Source organism: Geotrypetes seraphini, chromosome 8, assembly GCF_902459505.1.
Source record: "Geotrypetes seraphini chromosome 8, aGeoSer1.1, whole genome shotgun sequence".
Lineage (NCBI taxonomy): Eukaryota > Metazoa > Chordata > Amphibia > Gymnophiona > Dermophiidae > Geotrypetes > Geotrypetes seraphini.
Genome location: NC_047091.1, coordinates 154,257,688 through 154,279,136, shown reverse-complemented (window position 1 = coordinate 154,279,136; position 21,449 = coordinate 154,257,688). Strand labels below are relative to the sequence as shown.

Sequence of the window (21,449 nt, the reverse complement as noted above, 5' to 3'; positions counted from 1 at the left end):
CATATACAGGATATTTCCACATAATTATTATTCAAATCACACTTGACACTCATCTGAGCCACTGAAGCAGAGGCTGGCAAGACTAACATAAGAGTCCATCAAGCCTGTAGTATCCTGTGGCCAACCCAGGTCGCAAGTACCTGTCAAGATCCCAATACATTAAAAAAATTTTATGCTGCTTATCCTAAGAATAAGCAATGGATTTCCCCAACTTCACTTTAATAACAGCTTATGGACTTTTCTTTAGGATATTATCCAAACCTTTTTTAAACCCTGCTAAGCTAACTGCTTTCACCACATTTTCCAGCAATGAATTCCAGAGTTTAATTAAATGATGGGTGAAGAAATATTTTCTCTGGTTTGTTTTATTGATTTTTATTGATAACAGCAGCAAAAACAAGAATAACAAACACTGTCAACAAAGTACAGGCAAATACAATCGGATAAGGAGCAAAAATTCCAGGTCATCAAATTTTCATAACAACAGAATAGAACCCCCCCTCTCCCACGACCCCCTCCTCCCTTGACATAATGTTTAGAGTGCAACAGGTATCACTGAGAACTGAAAAATGGTACAACAACAAAGAAAATGTTAAAGCCCATCATCCAGGTGTATCTTACAATTATATCCCCCCTTCGTGCCGCTCAACACTGATGAGAAAAAAAAAAACTGCTTTGGGTGGGTGACCCTGAGAAAAGCAGAGTAAAAGAACAAACAAGAAAAATAGCTGATGTCATCCCAACCCCCTCCCCCTACTAACTCTAACAAACCTTTTAAACCACCCCTAAAATATGAATCCCTCGAGCCTATCCCCAACCCAAACCTCCCCCTACCCTAGAAAAGGCTCTAAGAGTATGACTGGAAAAAATCAGACCACTGTAATAACAGAGGTGGACATAACTGATTCAAAGTCTGGCTGCACATCCCTTGGCATCCATGGCTTCCCATCCCATTAACTCATGAATGCTGAGTCTCCACCCCCAATAAGAGGGGAGTCATCCGAGGTCCACTCTTTCAAAATAACCTTCTGTCCTAAGATACATAGCTTCTTCACTCAAAGTCTAGGCCCCCGAATCCCGCTAGTTTCCAACAAGCCCAATAGAAACGCCTCCAATGAGAAAGCCAATCTCTGTCCTAATATCCGTCTGATGTAAGCCCCAGCTCGCTTCCAGAAGGCTTGAACAGCCGGACAAGCCAAAAGGCATGAAAAAATTGGCCTCTTCTAGGTTACATTTCAAACAATGGGGTGTCTGTGCATAAAATATATAAACAGCAATTACTCTGCTCTGTTCTGCAGGGAGGGAACAGACTGACGCTGCAAATTTAGCACACAAAGTGGAGAAAAAGCCCTCAGTACATCCTGCACAAAACTAATATAGCATAAGCTAAAAAATAGCAAGTGCAGCTTAATCATAAGTCAAAAAACTCCACTCGACGAACATCTTCGATGCAGCGAAACAATCTGAAACCACCTTCGGGAAGATCAGAAAAAAATAGTAACACTCTCTTTCAAGTTCATAAAGATGCAGGAAAAAAAACCAGCACCTATCTTAACAGCCATACCAGCCATTCATCTTCTTAGCACTCAAATCCCGCACACTGTATCTTGACAGGAGTATTTCACAATTCGCGTCTTCAGAAGAAATCCACAAAAGAGAACTGCACAGCAGATCAGCTTATCTGCCCGAGGGTGGTTTTCAGACTGTTTTGCTGCATTGAAGTTGTTTGTTGAGTGGAGTTTTTTAACTTATGATTAAGAAGCACTTGCTATTTTTTTTTAGTTTTTTCTCCACTTCTTGTGCTAAATTTGCAGTGTCAGTCTGTTCCTTCCCTATGGAAGAAAGTAGAGTATTTGATGTTTATATATTTTCTGGGTTTTCCTACTTTTGCCTAAAAGATATTTTTTGTGTCTGTACATAATCCATTTTATGGAACTGAGAAGGCATGACATAGGCCCTGTGAAGTACTCTAAAAGCACATTCCCTTAAGAGGACACTGCTTAATGCTGGCATGAACATCCCAGGTAGACGCCAAGCCTCCCAAATCACACTCCTTTCCTCCCCCCAGATCTGGTATATGTCTCCTCCCCTTCCCCCTCATGCTTTGGCATCTCTCTTTCCTCTCCCTTCTCAATTTATTTTCTGCCAGTCTAAATTAAATTGTCTTACTATCCAGGCCTCAATTTCCCTCTTTTCATTGTGTCTACATACAGCTTGCCACCTCTTTCCCTCACCCCTTCCAGTATCTAACTCTATCCTGTTCCCCCAAACCAGCATGTGCCCTTTTTCTCTCTCCTTCCCACTTCCATCCAGCATGTGCCCTTTTTTATCCCTCCTCCCCACTTCATCCAGCATCTGCTCTCCTCTCTCTCTCCCCACTTCCATCCAGCATGTGCCTTTTTCTATCCTCACCACTTCCATTCAGCATCTGCTTCCCTCTTTCTCCTCACCACTTCCTTTCACCACCCCTTTCTCACCCTCCTCCACCACTTCCATCCAGCATCTGTCTCCACACAATAAACCTAAAGTGCCACTCAACATCTTCCCTTTCTCGGGCCATCTCCCTCCCTTCCCCTCACCTTCGCAGACACTTTTCCAAACCAAAGTTTTCTCTCTCAGAAGGGCTCTGACATGGCAGCTGTTCTCACTAGTTGCACACAGCTGCCCTGAAGCTTCTCCTCTGATACAACTTCTGTTTCTGCCGGATCGCATCAGAGGAGACGCTTCAGGGCAGCCACGTGCAACTAATGAAAAGAGATGGCCTGACCAGGGGAAGAGATGCCCGAACTGCAGGGCCCATGGAGCTGTGGGGCCCAGGGCAGCTGCCCTGTTTGCCTTCCCTTAACACCAGCCCTGACTGGGGACTGCAAAGCCCAGGCTGTGCTCCTTTAGCTTCCAGCAAGTTAGGGCTCTTTCTGACCAGGAGGTAGTTGTCCTAGTTGCACTCCCCAACACTATTCCTGTCATGTGTGACTGCGGTATTCTGTTAGCATGATTTTTCTGTGTAGCATACTGTAATAATTTGGCTTATTCAGTTTTCTCGATAGTGGAGGGGTGACAGGGGTTTTGTTGATCCTTGCTCTGTATTATTTGTGTTTATAAAATGACAATTGGACAGAATATAAGTTCAATATAAAATCATAACTATTCAAGGCTTGTGTGGATGGGATCAGATGGTTTGGGGGGACAGGATGGGGCCAAGCTCATGGGGATGGGGCAGGGACAGGGACAAATTTTTTTTCCCTGTGTTATTCTCTACTTAAATCTTCACTCTTATCTGTTAATTGAGATGCCACCGGCAATAGCACAGCCAGAACATTTTCTGGGAGAGTATGGTGACAAAAGGTGGATACTAGGCATCCCACCTCTCTGTTGCCCCTTTCTCTCGTCCCTCCTACCCCACCCTCCCTCAATTAAAATTACCTTAGCGAGCATGGATCATCTAAAGCAGTGATCCCTAACCTTGTCCTGAGGCCCAACAGCCAGTCAGGTTTTCAGGATAGCCCTAATGAATATACATAGATCAGATTTGCATGCCTGTCACCTCCATTATATGCAAATCTCTCTCATGCATATTCATTAGGGCTATCCAGAAAACCTGACTGGCTGGTGGTCCTCCAGGACAGAGTTGGGGACCACAGATCTAAAGTGTGGCTGTCACAGCTCAAAGTGCCACCACTGTTGCAAACACTGCCAAAATGTTCAGTTCTCACAGGTGCATCTGATTACTGGGTTAACCCAGGCCTGCAGGGCAGCCCAGGCCCACCTCTGGCTTTGCCCCTTGTCACCCAGAAATCCAGTTACTAGTGCCAAAAAAAAAAAAAAAAAAAAGAAGAAGAAGAAGAAGAAGAAAATCCAGCTACAGGCAGCAGGCTAAAACTCCCTAGTCTTCTAATCAGGAAAGACAACTGAATTAAAGTTACCAAGGCTTGGAACACAATGATACGGAGAGCAACATCAAATCTAGAAGTTACTCCAATCAAATACCTAATGCATTTGCCGAGGAGTCACAGTGCCAGTTTGAAATCTCCACCTTAGCTGCAGGTCATGGGCTCACACTTCACTGTCATTTTTGGCTTGTTCTAACTTGTTTACACATTGGAATGCCAAACAAGCCAAGCTTTCCGAGGCTTTCACAGCAGCCATCGGGGCCCAGACTGTGGCCTGAGCCCTGCTTCTCAACAATAACTGTCCAGTCTATACTTACTGCATGTTCGCTTTCTGCATCCAGGGCACTTGTGGCTTCATCCAGTATCAGAACCTGAGGCTTTCGGACCAGGGCTCTAGCAATGGCCACGCGCTGCTTCTGACCACCTGACAGCTGGGTACCTTTTTCACCAGTGTCTATAAGGACATAAGAAATCCAGAAGAACAAATTGGTTATTTTGGGGGCATTCCAGAGGCCGAGTTGTCACTTAGTTGGTGAAATGCTACTATTCGGCACTTAACCGATTACAACTGGTGTTCCTCATATCTGGTTAACCTCTGAATATCTCTCTTAACCAGTTATGTTTTAGCTGGCCCCCTATACCTAGAAATACAAAATTGGAGCCCAGACACAGCCCAGCATTGAATTTTGGGATTTAATGCTAGCATCAGTCAGCAAAATGTTCATTGCCATTGGTTGAATACTGGACGCTAAGAAACAAAGAGGAAGAAACCTCTGCTACCGATGTACCACAAGAAAAACGCAGCTGTTTTGAGACATGACAATCCACAGGGTAATTTACGCCTCAAGATTTTCCAAAGTGGAAAGCAAGCTGTATGCTGTGTTTTTAATGCTCTGATTTATTGAAATATTTATTCAATTTTCCATACTGTTCTCCCAGGGGAGCTCAGAACGGTTTACATGCATTTATTCAAGTACTCAAGCAGTTTTCCCTGTCTGTCCCGGCGGGCTCACAATCTATCTAATGTACCTGGGGCAATGGGGGGGGGGGATTAAGTGACTTGCCCAGAGTCACGAGGAGCAGTGTGGGTTTGAACCCACAATCTCAGGGTGCTGAGGCTGTAGTTTTAACCACTGTGCCACACTCTCGGGCCCAGTGAAGTGTTGAGACCCCTGGTGCAGGCATTTGTGCCAAAGGGGAATTGGGACTTATATATTGCCTTTAACCACACTCAAAGCGGTTTGCGTTCAGGTACTTGAAGCATTTTCCCTATCTGTCTCAGTGAAACCCAGCCAAGATAGGTCATTTCTACAATAAAGTTTTCCTCTGCGACAACTTGGTCGCTTTTCCTCCACCCCCTCCTGATCATCTCTGTTTTGTGTTTTCCTTGTGAGAAACACTATCCAAACACAAGGCTGAGAGTGTTCTCCCATGAACGTTTAAAGAAAATCTCTTATAGTCTGACCTATGTGGATCAAGGACTCTGCTGAAGCAGAGTAGGGTAGTAATAGTGGCGTAGTAAGGGGGGTCAGGGTGGGGTGGTCCGTCCTGGGTGCCATCTTGGTGAGGGCGCAAGCTCTCATCCTCCTCTCTGCCCTTCCCCCCCCCACTGCCTCGCATGTGTGCCACTTCCCTTCCCCCGTGCTTCTGTAACGTTCCTGGCATGAGCAGCAACCGTCAACCCGCTGTCGCACCAGTGTCGGCTCTTCCTCTGATGTCACTTCCTGGACCCGAGGCCTAGGAAGTGATGTCAGAGGAAGAGCCAATGCTGGCAAGACAGCAGCTTGGAGATTGCAGCTTGCGCCAGAAACGTTACAGAGGTGCAGGGAAAGGGAAACGGCACATGCGCGCATGGCAGGAGGGGGCGGGAAGGAGTGTGTGGAGGTGGGGGGTGGAGAATAGAACGGGGAGGGGTGCTACTGCCCTGTGCACCTCTCACTTGATGGTGGTGGGATGAAACACTCTACCTGTTTTATAACCATTCTGTAACTCCTTGATGAATCCATCGGCATTTGCTCTTGTAGCTGCCTGAACGATTGACTCCAATGGGACCGAGTTTAAACCATAAGAAATATTGTCCTCGATGGAACGTGCAAACAGCACCGGCTCTTGGCTAACCAAGGACACCTACAGAAACCAAATTAATAGTCAATGTAGAACCCACTTAAAGTAACAAATATATGTGGAACACTCAATGTTATATATAATGTGATTAAAACAGAGGAAAAAGGACCTCAAAAAACCCCTAGATTATAATCAATGAAGTTATAACCAATTGGGGTTAGGTTTTCATCACCGGTCCAAAACCCCTGTGTGATTATTTAAAATACTTTTTTATAATGCAATATATAATATATTCAATAGATTCAAAATTTCTCTAATCACTGAAGAGCAAGTTAAAGCCGGCAGCTTTATATTGAGGGTTTCTATAATGTAAGATAAACCAAGCACTTATCTTGATGGCCCAACGGAGGCCCAACCGTTTCGCTCAATGGGCTTCTTCAGGGGTAACGATAAGACTTAACATAGTGCCGGTACAGACTTTGCTCAAAAGTTCTGTGGTGCAGCTACGTATTCTTTACTTGCAAGTGATTAGAGAAATTTTTAATCACAACATTTAAACACTATTATATATTATATATTGCATTATAAAAAAGTATTTTAAATAATCACCCAGGGGTTTTGGACCGGTGATGAAAACCTAACCCCAATTGGTTATAACTTCATTGATTATAATCTAGGGGTTTTTTGAGATCCTTTTTCCTCTGTTTTAATCACATTATATATAACATTGAGTGTTCCACATATATTTGTTGATCTAAGATCATTCTTGGACACTTAACTGAGTTTCCACTCATTTTTCAGTGAACCCACTTAAAGTGCCACACATTAGGACACAATGTATATTTTGTGATTTTTGTGCTGGGAGGATGAATTTCAAGAAAATGTTGAAAATGCTACTGTCTGTTAATGTCTTTCTGTGTTTGTTTGGTTGAAAGATGATCAGTTATCATTTTGTTTATGGAGCCTAAGTTAATTTGTATGCAAATTTTGTAAACCGCATAGTTATGCATAGTTATGCGATATATAAATATTTAAAATAAATATTTCAATTATGTAAGGAAGAGCCTTTGCCAATCTTAATGCCAGTGTTTTAGCCATTAATTTTCCATCAACATTAATTAATGATATTGGCCTGTAATTTGAAACCATAGTGGGATCTTTATTTGGCTTTGGCAAAACAATCACCATAGATTCTGCCATAGTACTTTTAATACAACCTTTATTAAGTTGAAACTGATATAAATTTAGTAAATAGGGTAATAAAGAATTTTGAAATGTTTTATAGAATTCCACAGTAAAACCATCCCCACCTGGAGCAGATCCAACTCTAAGAGACTTCAATGCTGTTTCTAATTCTAAGTCTGGAATTGAATAAATTGAAAGATCAACTGGAAGACTATGAAAATCGAGGAAGAAGGAAAAATATTAAACTTTTTGGAATACAAGAAAATTTAGAAGGGAAAAATGCTATACATTTCCTAGAAAACTTAATTCCAAAAATACTACAACTGGATCTAAAACAACCACTAGAAATAGAAAGAGCGCATAGGATCCCAGCAAAAAATGTAGAAAATCAAGGCAGGCCAAGACCACTAATATTCAAAATGCTTAGATACCAACAAGCACTAGAAATATTAAATGCTGCCAAGAAAGACAAAAATCTAAATTACAAAGGATCCAGAATATGGTTTTTGCCGGATTTTGCTAAAAACACAGCAAATAAAAGAAAAAGACTATTAGACATGAGACCTCAACTAAAAGAAAAAGGTTTTAAATATGGATTATATTATCCGGCAAAAATGAGAGTATCATCTGGAGATAAATCTTTGTATTTTGAGGATCCAGAAAAACTAAAAGCCTTTCTTTCAAAATCAGAACCTATGTCATTTTAACATAAAATATCAAGATTGGTTTTGATGAAATTGTGAAAAATTATAAAAATATGAGATATTGAAATACTGAAGAAAGAAAAACATGAACTAAAGAAAAGACAATAAAAATATAAAGAGAGAAAGTATAAGATATAGGAAAAATAACAATACCATATTAAATACATGTTTAAGATAAATTTTTATGATGTAAACTATAATACTAGGGAAATATAAATTAAAAATTGATGAATGGATATAGATACATTAATGAAATGTTAGAAGCAAAAAAAAAAAATGACTAAAGATATTAAAGGTTAATATAGATAGATAGAAGGGGATATTGATTGAATAATGGTTGCCTAGGGGGGAGGGGAATGTTCGGGTTGCAGTTCCAATGTGTGTTCTTAAGCAGTCATTATATTGGGTGGGAAAGGGAGGGAAAAGATGGTATTTATTAGAATGATTAAGGAGAAAGTAAATAAGGAATTGGATACTTCAAGGGTAAATATGTGTGTCATAGAAAATATTTTTTGGATTTTAAATATAAGAGAAGAGGAGAAAAAGATTATACTGATAAATTTTAAAATATATAATGTCTTTTAAGATATATTCTATTAATGTCAATGGCCTGAATCATGTAATTAAAAGAAAAAAGGTATTAGCATTTTTAAAAAAGCAAAATGCGGATATTTACTGTCTACAGGAGACCCATCTTAATACAAAAGAATCACAGAAACTAACGGGTGGGTGGGTAAAAGAATGTTTTTTTGCTCCAGCAGAGGGTAAAAAAGCAGGGGTAGCAATTCTTATAAATAAAAAATGTATGGCCAAGATTAAGGTAATAAATTCAGACCCACATGGAAGATGGATACATGTTGATATAGGTATGGGAAATAATGCCCTGACGTTGTTTAATATATATGCCCCTAATTCGAATCAATCAGAATTTTTTAAAAAATTACAGAATATGTTATTACCACTGGCTGCTTCTAATTTAGTGGTGGCGGCAGATTTTAATGCTGTAATAGATCCATTATTGGATAAAAAACCAAGTAAAAGTATAAAATCTTTAGGTTTAGATAATCTGGCTCAATCATGCGATTTAAAGGATATATGGCGTATTCTTCATTTTAATGATCAGGAGTTTTCATTTTGTTCACAGGTTCATAAATCATTTTCAAGAATAGATTATATTTTTGTTTCAACAAATAAAGTGCAACAGGTGATTAAAGCTTCCATAGATCCTATTATTATTTCGGATCATGCGGGAATATGGATAGAATTACAATTGGATAAATTGGAAAAGGGTAGACCTCTTTGGAGATTTGATAATGCACTGCTTGTGGATGATAAATTTTTAGAAAATTTTAAAACACAAATTAATGATTTCTTTCAAATGAATTTAGTGGAGGATACATCTATTGAGAATATATGGGATGCATTTAAAGCAACTATGAGGGGTAATATTATATCATATTCAGCTTTTATTAGGAAATAGAATAAAATTCAATATATAGAATTAGAAAAAGAAATCAAAATATTAGAAGCTAAATTGATAAACAAATGGGAAAATGAGACATTGCAAGCTCTTTTGAAAGCAAAAGGTAAATATAATGAATTATCTTCAAAAATGATAAGAAGAGATTTGTTTTCCAAACAAGCAGTGTATTATGGAAATTCTAATAAGGCGGGGAGATTATTGGCAAATTATCTTAAAGCAAAAAAAAGGAAAACTAATGTAAATGGGATAAAAGATGATACTGGTACAATAACAAATCAAACAGATATAATTTTAAAACAATTTCTAAAATTTTATAAAAATCTGTATTCTTCCGAGCCTTATTTGGAGAGACAAAAAGATGGTAAAAATTTTTTAGATTTAATTAATGGACCTAAAGTTCCTGATCATATAAAACGAAGTTTAGATGAACCTATATCATTAAAAGAATTAGAAACAGCATTGAGATCTCTTAGAGTTGGATCCGCTCCAGGTGGTGATGGTTATACAGTAGAATTTTATAAAACATTTCAAAATGTCCTTTCCCCACATTTACTAAATTTATATCAAACACAATTTATAAAAGGTGATATTAAAGGTACTATGGCTGAATCAATAATAATTGTTCTACCTAAGCCAAATAAAGATCCTACTTTGGTTTCGAACTACAGGCCTATATCTTTAATAAATGTGGATAATAAACTTTTGGCGAAAATTTTGGCTTTGAGATTAGCCAAAGCTCTCCCACATATTATAGATATGCATCAGACGGGTTTCGTTGCTAAAAGACATTCCTCTAATAACTCTAGATTATTTTTTCATATGTTAAATTTATCAAAAAAAATAGATGAACCGACTTTTACAGTTTCCTTGGATGCAGAAAAAGCGTTTGATAGGGTAGAATGGAATTTTATGTATCAAGCTTTAGAATGGTTTGGTATAGGTTCTGGATTTATACAAATGGTAAAAACTTTGTATAGCTTCCCGATTGCAAGATTAAATATTAATAATATGATATCTGATGGATTTCAATTGCGAAGGGGAGTTAGACAGGGTTGTCCTTTATCTCCTTTGTTATTTGATGTTATATTAGAACCCTTATTGTTAGCAATACAGCAAAAAGGGGGAGATACAGGGTATTCCATATTCAGATATGGAATATAAAATTTCAGCTTATGCTGATGATATTTTGCTTTATTTGAAAAATCTGGAATCTACCTTATCTTCTTTATTGGAATTAATTGATAAGTTTGGTAAATTTTCAGGTTATAAAATTAATTGGAATAAATCTGAAATTATACCCTTAAATGTTCATTGTGTAAAAGGACTATTTAAAGATTTTCCGTTCATATGGAAGGAAGAAGGATTTAAATATCTTGGCATTCAAGTTAAAAATACAATTGAAGATACCGTAAAAGAAAATGAAAAATTTGTATTAAAAAAAGTTACGGAGTTGTGTGAGCAATGGAACCCTTTACATATTTCTTGGTGGGGGAGAGTTCAAACTATTAAAATGATGATCTTGCCTGTAGTTTGCTACCAAATGAGTATGATACCTATTTATTTTCAGGGGTCCTTTTATAAAAAGCTTAATAGTATTTTAACGAAATTTCTTTGGCTTGGTAGAACACCTAGAATAGCTTTAGTAACTTTGCAAAAATCAATTAAGGAGGGAGGGGTAAATTTTCCAAATTTTTATAGGTATCATCAAGCCTATATTCTACGTCAGGGTATGTATTGGATCCTCCCAGAACTTATAGATAATGCACCAGATTGGTTATATTTGGAATGGCGTCTTATGTTTCCCTTAAATTTAGTTCACCTTCCAAGTATTAACATGCCTAGAAGATACAGAGAAAATAAAATATTAATGGATACTTGGAAAACGTTGAGATTTATTAGTAAATTAACACCTATCCCAATAAACAAATCAACTAATCAATCTCTATGGATAAACTCCAAGATCAAAATTGGCGGAGCTCAAATCCTTTGGAAGAACTGGATTATTGCAGGCATTAGATCTCTAGATGATGTTATTTCAGAAGGTAAACTGCTGGATTTTTCACAATTGCAACATAGATTTGGTCTTAGTAAAACACAAAGTTTTAAATGGTTGCAATTGAAGCAGGCCATTCAGGTTGGGTTCCCTGAATGGAAAACATTGAATAATCAATATAGTTTAAAGTTCTTATGTTTTCAAGCAGACTTCCTAGGACATCAAGCCGCATTGTGGTATAAATTAATATCTGGATATTTGAATAAAAAACCAAAAAATGGTCTAAGAGATATTTGGAGCATTGAGATTAAGCATCAAATTAATGCATCTCAATGGCCACAAATTTGGTCTTGGAGAATGAGATGTACAGTGTCAGCATCTATGAGACAAACTTGGTTCTTTTTATTACATAGAGCTTTTTGGACCCCTACACGTTTGCAAAAATTAGATAGTTCTAAGTCCAATAAATGCTGGCACTGTAATCTGGAACCAGGGACATTAGATCACTTACTGTATCATTGTCCCTACATTAAAAGTTTTTGGAATTCAATTTGGCCACAAATTAATAAATTGATGGAAAATCATATAGCAATATCATATGATACAGTATTATTTGGAATGATGATGAGGAAAAAAAGTCAAATTTCACCAGAAAATAACAAGCTTTTATTAATTATGACAGGGGTTGCCATTCAACATATAACCAATAATTGGAAGAATTATAATAACCTAAATTATACATTTTGGTGGAATACAATATGTCATATATTTAAAATGGAAAGAACAATAGCAATACAAAGAGGGACATATACTAAATTTATAAAAATATGGGGGCCATTGACAAAATATTGCAATGAATAAATAATAAGATTTTTCTTCTTCTTTTCTTCTTTTAAATATCTTCTTTGTGACACACATAGAGGGGGGGCAGTGAAAATAATTTTTACATAATAGACTATAATATGATATATAATATGTAATATATGAATAAAAAATAATAGAAGGGTGGGGGGAGGGAGAGGGGGGAAAATATATTTAGAATATGATGTATTAGATATAAAAGTGATATTGTGTATTTATCAATTGTATTTTAATATTTTGTACACTTTATGTAAAACTTGAAAATAAAAAAAAATAAAAATAACTGAAATTCCTATTAGTAAATCGACAAATCAATCTATATGGCTAAACTCCAAGATTCAGATTGGCGGAACTAAGATTGTCTGGAGGCATTGGTTAAATGCAGGAATACGAACTTTAAATGATGTTATTTCAAATGGAAAAATGCTTGAGTTTACACAATTGCAAAATAAATTTGGACTGAATAAATCACAATTTTATAAATGGTTGCAATTGAAGCAGGCCATTCAGGCAGGGTTCCCTGAATGGAAAACTTTAAATTTTCAATACAGCATGGAATTTTTATGCTTCCAGGCAGATTTTCTGGGTCACCAGGCCGCACAGTGGTATAAAGTTATTAGTGAATTGGTTAATAAAAAACCTAAAAATGGTCTTAGGGATATTTGGAGCATTGAGATTAATCATCAAATTTTGGCATCTCAATGGCCACAAATTTGGTCTTGGAGAATAAGATGTACACTGTCAGCATCTATGAGACAAACTTGGTTTTTTCTTTTGCATAGAGCATTTTGGACCCCTGTTAGATTACAAAAATTAAATAGTTCAATGTCTAATAGATGCTGGCATTGTAAGCTTGAAGTAGGGACTTTGGATCATCTTTTATTTTTCTGTCCCTATATATTAGCCTTTTGGAATTCGATCTGGGATCAAATAAATTCTTTATTAGATAATCCTGTAGCATTAACTTATGATACTGTGATATTTGGCATATCTATGAGAAAAAGAGTCAGATATCGGCAAGTAATAACAAACTTTTATTGATTATGACAGGAGTTGCCATGCAACATATTACTACAAATTGGAAAGATCACACAAGACTTAATTTTAATTTCTGGTGGAATTCACTATGTCACATATATAGAATGGAACGTTCAATAGCAATACAAAATGGAAATTATAAAAGGTTTAATGAAATATGGGGGCCATTGACATTGTTTTGTAATGAATAAACACCATTTTCTTAACATTATTTATGATTGGAAGGGAAAGGGGAGGGTTTATATAAATGAAAAAAAAAAAAAAATGTTAAAAAAGAAATATGACAAAGATTGATTCAATTAAATAATTGTATGGTAAGGGAGGGGGGAAGAAGGGTTTAGATATATATACCTTTGTTATGATCTTGATAGATTTATCAAGTGATGTTAGTAAATCTATATATTACTTATATTGTGCACTTGTTGAAAGTTTAAAAATGAATAAAGAATTATAAAAAAAAAATAAAATAAATATTTCAACATTTTGTTTTAAATTTTTTTTTCATTTTCATATATCAACAAGTGTAACATAGAAATTTAAAAAGATCTCATAAAACATACATTTGAATTCCTTTCATGTATCACTGTAAATACAATATATTATTCTGTATTTATAAACAATAATACCTAAAATATCTGTATTACCTAATATGTATAATAATTGTTGTTAAAATTTAAACCCCCTCTTTTCCCTCCCCTCCCAATACACATAACAATTATAATAAAATATTGACAAATATTTTATGAGATAAATTAAATAAGATGAAACCCACCCCCCTCCCTTCTTAATAAGAGTTTTATTATGGGAAAATGATTTCATTCATTACAGAAATCTGCTAATGGTCCCCATATCTTCTGAAACTTGCCAAAATAGCCTCTCTGTGTTGCTAATGCACGCTCCATTTTGTATATATGGCATACGGAATTCCACCAGAAGTCATAATTTTTCCAGTTACAGTGGTGCCTCGCATAACGGACGTCTCGCACAGCGAACGCTGCGCACAACGAACTTCAGGTCTTGCTTCCCACAACGAACTTCGTTTCACACAACGAAGTCGCCCGAGCTGCATCGCTTAACTGCCCTCTCTCCGCCTGGCTCCCTGTGCAGTGGCGCTACATATTTTAAACCCCCCTGCCGCCGCTGCTGCATATTTTTAAGCCTCTGCCGCCACCGCATATTTTTAAACCTCCCCCCGCCACCACATATTTTTTTTAAAAAGCCACCACTGCTGCAACTTTAATCTCACCCGCTCACTCGAACTGGTGGTCTAGCAAATTTCCCAGCCAGAAGCGCAGACAGAGATCAAGAGCAAGCCTTCTGTGCTACTGCCTGGGCCTGCGCTGATCTCTGAATGGCTGCAGTCAGCTCTCGCGGGACTCACAAGAACTAACTGCAGCCAGCTCTCGCGGGACTCACAAGAACTAACTGCAGCCATTCGGAGATCGGCATGGGCCCACACAGGTGTACAGAGGAATTGCTCCTGATCTCTGCGCTTCTGGCCTGTACGCCACTGGCTGGGAAAGATGGGAGGAATTAAAAAAGGTACTGGGGAGTATGTGGGGGGTGATTATAATACACAGCAAGGATCAACAAAACCCCTGTCTCCCCTCCCCTTCACATATATCCCCTCTATATCATGCTAACAGAATACCACAGTCACACATAGCAGGAATAGGGTTAGGGTAGTGCAACTGTCCCCCCTGGTCAAAGAGAGCCGTAAGCCTCTGCCTGGACTTTGCAGTCCCCAGTTGTGTCTAACACCAGCTCTAACAAGATAAATTTATCTTTTTTTATGTCATCTTAGCATATTTTATGCTACAGAACGAATTTTTTTTTTTAACATGTATTGTTATGGGAAAACGCGTTTCACATAACGAACTTTTCGCATAACAAACTTGCTCCTGGAACGAATTAAGTTCGTTGTGTGAGGCACCACTGTATATGTAATTTGTTGTACTGCTATCCCAGTCAATATAAATAAAAGTTTGCTATTGTTTGAAGAAATTTGACTCTTTGCTCTCATTGCTGTGCCGAATAAGATAGTATCATAAGTCAAGGCTACTGGATTTTCCATCATCCTATTTATTTGAGGCCAAATTGAATTCCAGAATAATGATATGAATGGGCAATAGAATAATAGATGATCTAATGTCCCATCCTCAAGATGACAGTGCCAACATCTATTAGACCTAGAGCTATCTAACTTTTGTAAGCGAACAGGGGTCCAAAAAGCTCTATGCAAAAAAACAAAACAAAAACATGTTTGTCTCATAGATGCTGACACTGTACATCTTAACCTCCAAGACCAAAGTCGTGGCCATTGAGATGCAGTAATCTGGTGCTTAATCTCAATGCTCCAAATATCCCTAAGACCATGTTTTGGTTTTTTATTTACAAATTCAGCTATTAATTTATACCACCTTGTGGCCTGGTGACCCATAGAGTCCATCTGAAAACATATGAATTCTAGGCTATGATAATTAATAAGACTATTCCATTCAGGGAACCCTGCCTGAATGGCCTGCTTCAATTGCAACCATCTAAAATATTGCGATTTATTTAATCCAAATTTATGTTGCAATTGTGAAAACTCAAGCAGTTTGCCATTATTTATTACATCTTCTAAAATACGTATTCCTGCCAACATCCAATGTTTCCAGATGATTTTAAAACCGCCGACCTTGATCTTAGGGTTTAGCCAAATCGTTTGAGTTGTTGATTTATTTATTGGAATAGGAGTTAAATTACTTATATACCTTAAAGTTTTCCAGGTATCAACAACATGACCAACATGACCAAGATGCAAAGGAAACATGAGTCTCCATTCTAGCCAGAACCCTGTTCATTTACAAAAGTTAGACAGTTCTAAATCTAATAGATGCTGGCACTGTCATTTTGATATAGGGACACTGTCCTTTGATATTCAATTTTTGGAAGTCGATATGGAGACAGATTAATGCTATACTTGAGTTATCAATTCCATTGGCATATGAGGTAAAACAAAGGGAGAAGGGTTGCTGCTGGATAAGGGAAGCAGTGAAGGGGTGGAGGTGGACACAGGGGAGATAAAAGGAAGGGAGAATGGACAGGGGGAGCAGGCAAGGGGTGGTGGTGGACAGCTGAGGAAAAAGAAAGTCAGAAAGAAAGAAAGACAGAAATACAGAAACAGGCTAAGGATAGAGAAAGAAAGAAATAAAGACAGGCACACACACATATATTCTAGCACCCGTTAATGTAACGGGCTATAAGACTAGTTCTACCATAAAACAGTTAGAAATACAGGTACCTTTGTGTGCAAGTACTTATGTTGATATAAGTGAATTGGGTATCCGTCCAGCAGAACCTCTCCTTCCTGTAAAGGGTAGAAATGTTCCAAAATGTTGACACAAGAGCTCTTTCCACTCCCAGAAGGACCCACCAGGGCAGTCACTTTGCCAGGATGAAGAGTGAAGGTCACGTCCTACAACAGCAATGGGGGTGACAGTTTGTTATCCAGTTGTAAAAACATACCTAGGGTAAAAAAAACTGCCCGACTGGTCTAATCTCCGGCTGAACATAGAGAAGGGATACCAGATAGTTCCAGGTTGTTCTAGAACACTCTGTTAGACCCAGGTTCCAATTCACTGCATGTATTGCTGTCTTACTTAATGAAACAGAACTATAACTTCCTACACACAACAGGACAACATCAGAACTGCCCCAAACTGTCCATGTTGATCATGAGTCATCTGGTAATCTTAGAAGTAAGTTTCATGTCATCATAGGTTACATCATTTATTACACCTTGAAACTTAGCAACATAGTGACATAGTAAATGATGGCAGATAAAGACCCGAATGGTCCATCCAGTCTGCCCAACCTTACCCTCTCTTTAAATTACTGATTTAATTTTTTTTTTTTTAATTCTTTATTCATTTTTAAAACTTTATCAAGTGTACAACATATCACAATAAACACAATTAATCAGAGCACTTGCATATCTTATCATTATAATCTAAACATACAAATGTAACCCTCTCCCCACCCTCCCTCAAATCAAATTATGTATACTGATTTAATTTAAATGTTCCTTTTTCTTAGCTATTTCTGGACCAGACTCTGTGCTTAGGTTCCATCTACTGAAGTCTCTGTCAAAGCTCACTCCAGCCCAACTAAACCATCCCAGTCTGGAAATTATAACAATTTTATTAAAATATGGGAGCCATTAACATCTTTTTGTCATGATTAAATGCTATTTTTCTATTAATTATACACCATTTAGTATTGGGTGGGGGGAGGGTATCAAGTATATGATCTTATAATGAATAATGGGCTTTGAGGAGGGTGGGGAGAGGGTTATAATGATAAGATGTTCAAGTGCTCAGATTAATTGTGTTTATTATGAATTTTTGTACACTTGATGAAAGTTTAAAAATGAATAAAGAATTAAAAAAATAAATAAACCATCCCAGTCGTCGAAGCCCTCCCCAGCCCATCCTCAACCAAATGGTCATATACAGACACAGACCGTGCAAGTCTACCCAGTACTGGCCTTAATTCCTTCAATATATATATTTATTTAATTCATTCATTTTTCTATCCTGTTGTTCCTAAAGAGCGCAGAACGGGTTACAGGTTAAACATACATAATATCAGTACAAGATTACAATGCAAGTTTTCATCCTAGTTGGCACATATTAGGTGTGGTTATCCTTACTTGACACAGACTGGTTCGGTTAGCAATAGACAATTCTTTGTAGTCCATGGATCAAGGGCAGGGGGTCAGATGAAGAGGTATGTTTTTATGCTTTTCTGGAGTTGAGGGGACCTGCAAGAGATCTGATATTTGATGGCAGTCAATTCCAATGGCTCGGTTTGAAGTAGGAGTTTGTAGTTGAAGGGCACGACCAGGGAGCGTTTTGAGGCATATTTCATTCTGGGAGTGGAGGAACCGGTTTGTCACATACGGAGGAAGTTTAGCCATTACACAGCCCGGTGCTATGTCGTGCCAGGATCTGAACGCTAGCATCAGGCCCTTGAAGACACGTTTAGCCACAGGTAACCAGTGAGCTGATGCTAGAGCCTGGGAGACAGGGTCACGGGCATGGAGGTTTTTTAGAAGCCCGATTGCCGCGTTTTGAACATACTGGAGCCGTTAGACCATTGCATAGCACATTGCAGTAATCCACGCGGGAGAGTACTAGGGCATAGAGTAGTTGGGCAAAGTCAGACTCTGAAAAGTAGTTCCTTATTTTTCTGAGTTGTCACAGGTAGTAAAATGAGGAAGATCCAACCTGAGAGATATGGTTGGAGAGCAACAGGTTGCAGTCAAGGAGTATTCCTAGGCTGTGCACTTGGTCTTTTGGAGTCAGAGTAGTTGAGTGCCAGCACAGCGAGGGACAGGCATGGTCGCAGCATTCTTTGCGGATCCAAAGGAGTTCCGTTTTGGAGGCATTTAGTTGAAGTTTATTGACGGACATCCAGTTTTTGATTTCTGAAAGGCAGTTTAGGAGTTTTTCAATCTGGGCATCATGGGCTTCTCCTAGCGGTAGGTACAGTTGGATGACATCTGTGAAGGAATGAATCTGTATTTGATATTTGCGGGCTATGTCTAGGACAGGTCTAATGTAGAGATTGAATAATAGGGAGGAAAGTAGAGCCCCCTGTGGAACACAATATTTGATCGGTTCCGGTTTTGATAGCGTGTCGTTGAGCAGAACACTTTGTGATCTGTTTACCATTATTTTCTCATTTGAGATCCTGTGTGTTCATCCCATGCTTTTTTGAACTCTGTCACCATTCTCCTCTCCATCACCTCCCTCGGCAGCGCATTCCAGGCATCAATCACCCTCTCTGTTTGTTACTTAATGGTAACAAAGAAAAGCTGAATAAGGGGCTCATTTTCAAAAAAATGCAGACCTCCAAAAAAAAAAAAAAATGGCATAAACTGGAACGTGGACATTTTAATTGCCAAAACGTCCAAGTACTGATTTTCAAAACTAAATTTTTAGACGTCTTGCAAGGCATTCCACTTCCAGGATATCTAAAGCACCTAAACCCCAACCTTGACCAATAGACTACAAAGAGGTGTATATTGGTACCAGAACCAGTATGTGTCACATAAGGATAACGTGTATCATACACTGTAACTTTCTGCGTGTCCAATTAGGTATAACTTGTACTGGAAACCTTGCGTCGTAAGGACAACCATAGCATATTGTAACCAGTAAACTGTATATTATCATTAGCCCCTAGCATGTATCAAGTTAGGATAAAAACTTGTATTGTAAACTTGTACAGAAATTATGTAGTTAAACCTGTAACTCGTTCTGGGCTCTTTGGGGACAACAGGCTAGAAAACTAATTAAATAAATAAATAATAAATGTTAAGGGGTTGTGTGAAAGGCATGTTTTGGGCAGGCTTCACGCTTGAGCCTCTTGCAGGGATAATGAAACCTTTTTTCAAGACGTCCAGGGTGTCATTTGGATGTTCAGAGTTGAGACCTATTTTCAAGGCCTCAGCGTGCCAAAAAGGTCCCCAAACTGACCAGATGACCACTGGATGCATGAAGGCATGTCTCCCCACACTGCCCCCCCTCCCCTCAAAGATGTGAAAGAAACAGTGCATACATCGCCAGCCTCTATGACAGATGCAGACATTATAGGACAATTTCGTAGAGCAGCGGTGTCTGGAGTAGCCTGGTGGGGCACCTCTCACCCTCGCTGTGCCACCGTCCCTGCCACGTCCAAATGGTCTTGATTTGGACATTTTGAACTTGGACATTTTTGTATTTGAAAATGGGCCAAAAAGTTAGACGTCCTAAGGGCCAAGACATCTAAATAGAACATTTTTTGGGAAAAGAAAAATTGGCCTTGGTTTCGAAAACGCACGTCTCGCGGGAAACGTCCAAAGTCGGACTTGGACGCACTATCAAAAATGCCTCTATAAGGAATCAAAGGGCTCCTTTTACGAAGGTGCGCTAGGGGCTTAACGTGCGGAATAGTGCGCGCTAAATTGCCCTGCGCACTAGCCGCTACCGCCTCCTTTGGAGCAGGCGGTAGATTTGAGCATGCGCTAATCCGGTGCAAGCAATAAAACCGCTAGCACACCTTCGTAAAAGGAGCCCAAAGTATTCCTGAGAAGCTACTCAGAAGGGTCTTTAATTTATTATTATGTTCATGAAGTTGATACTTATTTTAGGATTGTTTAGCAGTACCATAGAAACGTAAGGCATTTTGTTTGTCTAACTGCTTTTAAAATGAACCCCTCAAAAACTAGAAAGGGAGCTGATTTTTTCCAAGAAAAAATTAACAACATTAGAAAGGGTGGGTGGGGAGGGTATAAATTTATGTTTTTAAGATGATGTTAGAAGAAATATAAGTGATGTGTACAAGATTTAAATGATTAAATTTATTAAAAGATTTAATAAAATATGGGAGCCATTAACATTGTTTTGTAATGAATAAACACCATTTTTTTTCTTTTGAAGATAAATTATTCACGGAGAGGGGAGGAATTGTACAATTTAAGAAAAAGGTATAATGATTTAAGAAGAATAGTGTTGAAAGGGAGGGTGGGTGATGGGTTTATATATATATACAATTGTTATTATCTTGATGGATTTATCAAGTGTTGTTTTTGAGCTTATGTATTATTTATTATTGTACACTTGTTGAATGATTAAAAAGGTCCATAAATCTTTCTCACGAATTGATTATATATTTGTGTCTAATAATATAGCGCAGCGAGTGATGAATGCAGTTATTGATCCCATTATAATTTCAGACCATGCTGGTGTGTGGATTGACTTTAAGAATAATGATATAGTACATTTCGATCCAATTTGGAGATTTGATAATGCTTTACTTGCGGACTCGAACTTTCTGGAAGATTTTAAATTAAAGATGAATGAATTTTTTCAAATAAATAATTCGGACAATATTAATGCTGAGATTTTGTGGGACGCATTTAAAGCAACAATAAGAGGAAATATTATTTCATATTCAGCATTTATCAAAAAACAACTTAAAAAACAATATGTTGATCTGGAAAACCAAATTAAAGTATTAGAAAATAAATTAATTAAGAACTGGGAACATAATACATTACAAAGTTTATTAAAAATAAAAGCGAAATATAATGAGATTTCTTCTCAATTTGTGAGGAAAGATATCTTCAATAAGCAAGTTCAGTACTATGGTAATTCAAACAAAGCTGGAAGATTATTAGCTAATTTTCTTAAAGCAAAAAA

At 37.8% G+C, this 21,449-nt stretch overlaps 1 protein-coding gene across 4 annotated transcripts in view; it reads right to left on the bottom strand.

Annotated features, from left to right (window-relative positions):
• ABCB9 (ATP binding cassette subfamily B member 9) overlaps positions 1–21,449 on the bottom strand; it is a 70,337-nt gene that overhangs the window by 14,179 nt on the left and 34,709 nt on the right. For all 4 annotated transcript variants that reach the window (XR_004540307.1, XR_004540308.1, XM_033954298.1 and 1 more), the window contains exons 11-13: positions 16,505–16,678; positions 5,858–6,017; positions 4,208–4,344 (exon numbers count right to left, since the gene is read on the bottom strand). Coding sequence is in view for 2 of the 4 variants with exons in the window: in XM_033954298.1 (XP_033810189.1) it covers positions 4,208–4,344; positions 5,858–6,017; positions 16,505–16,678 (471 nt within the window). In the remaining 2 variants the exon portion in view is untranslated. The remainder of the gene's footprint in view (positions 1–4,207; positions 4,345–5,857; positions 6,018–16,504; positions 16,679–21,449) is intronic.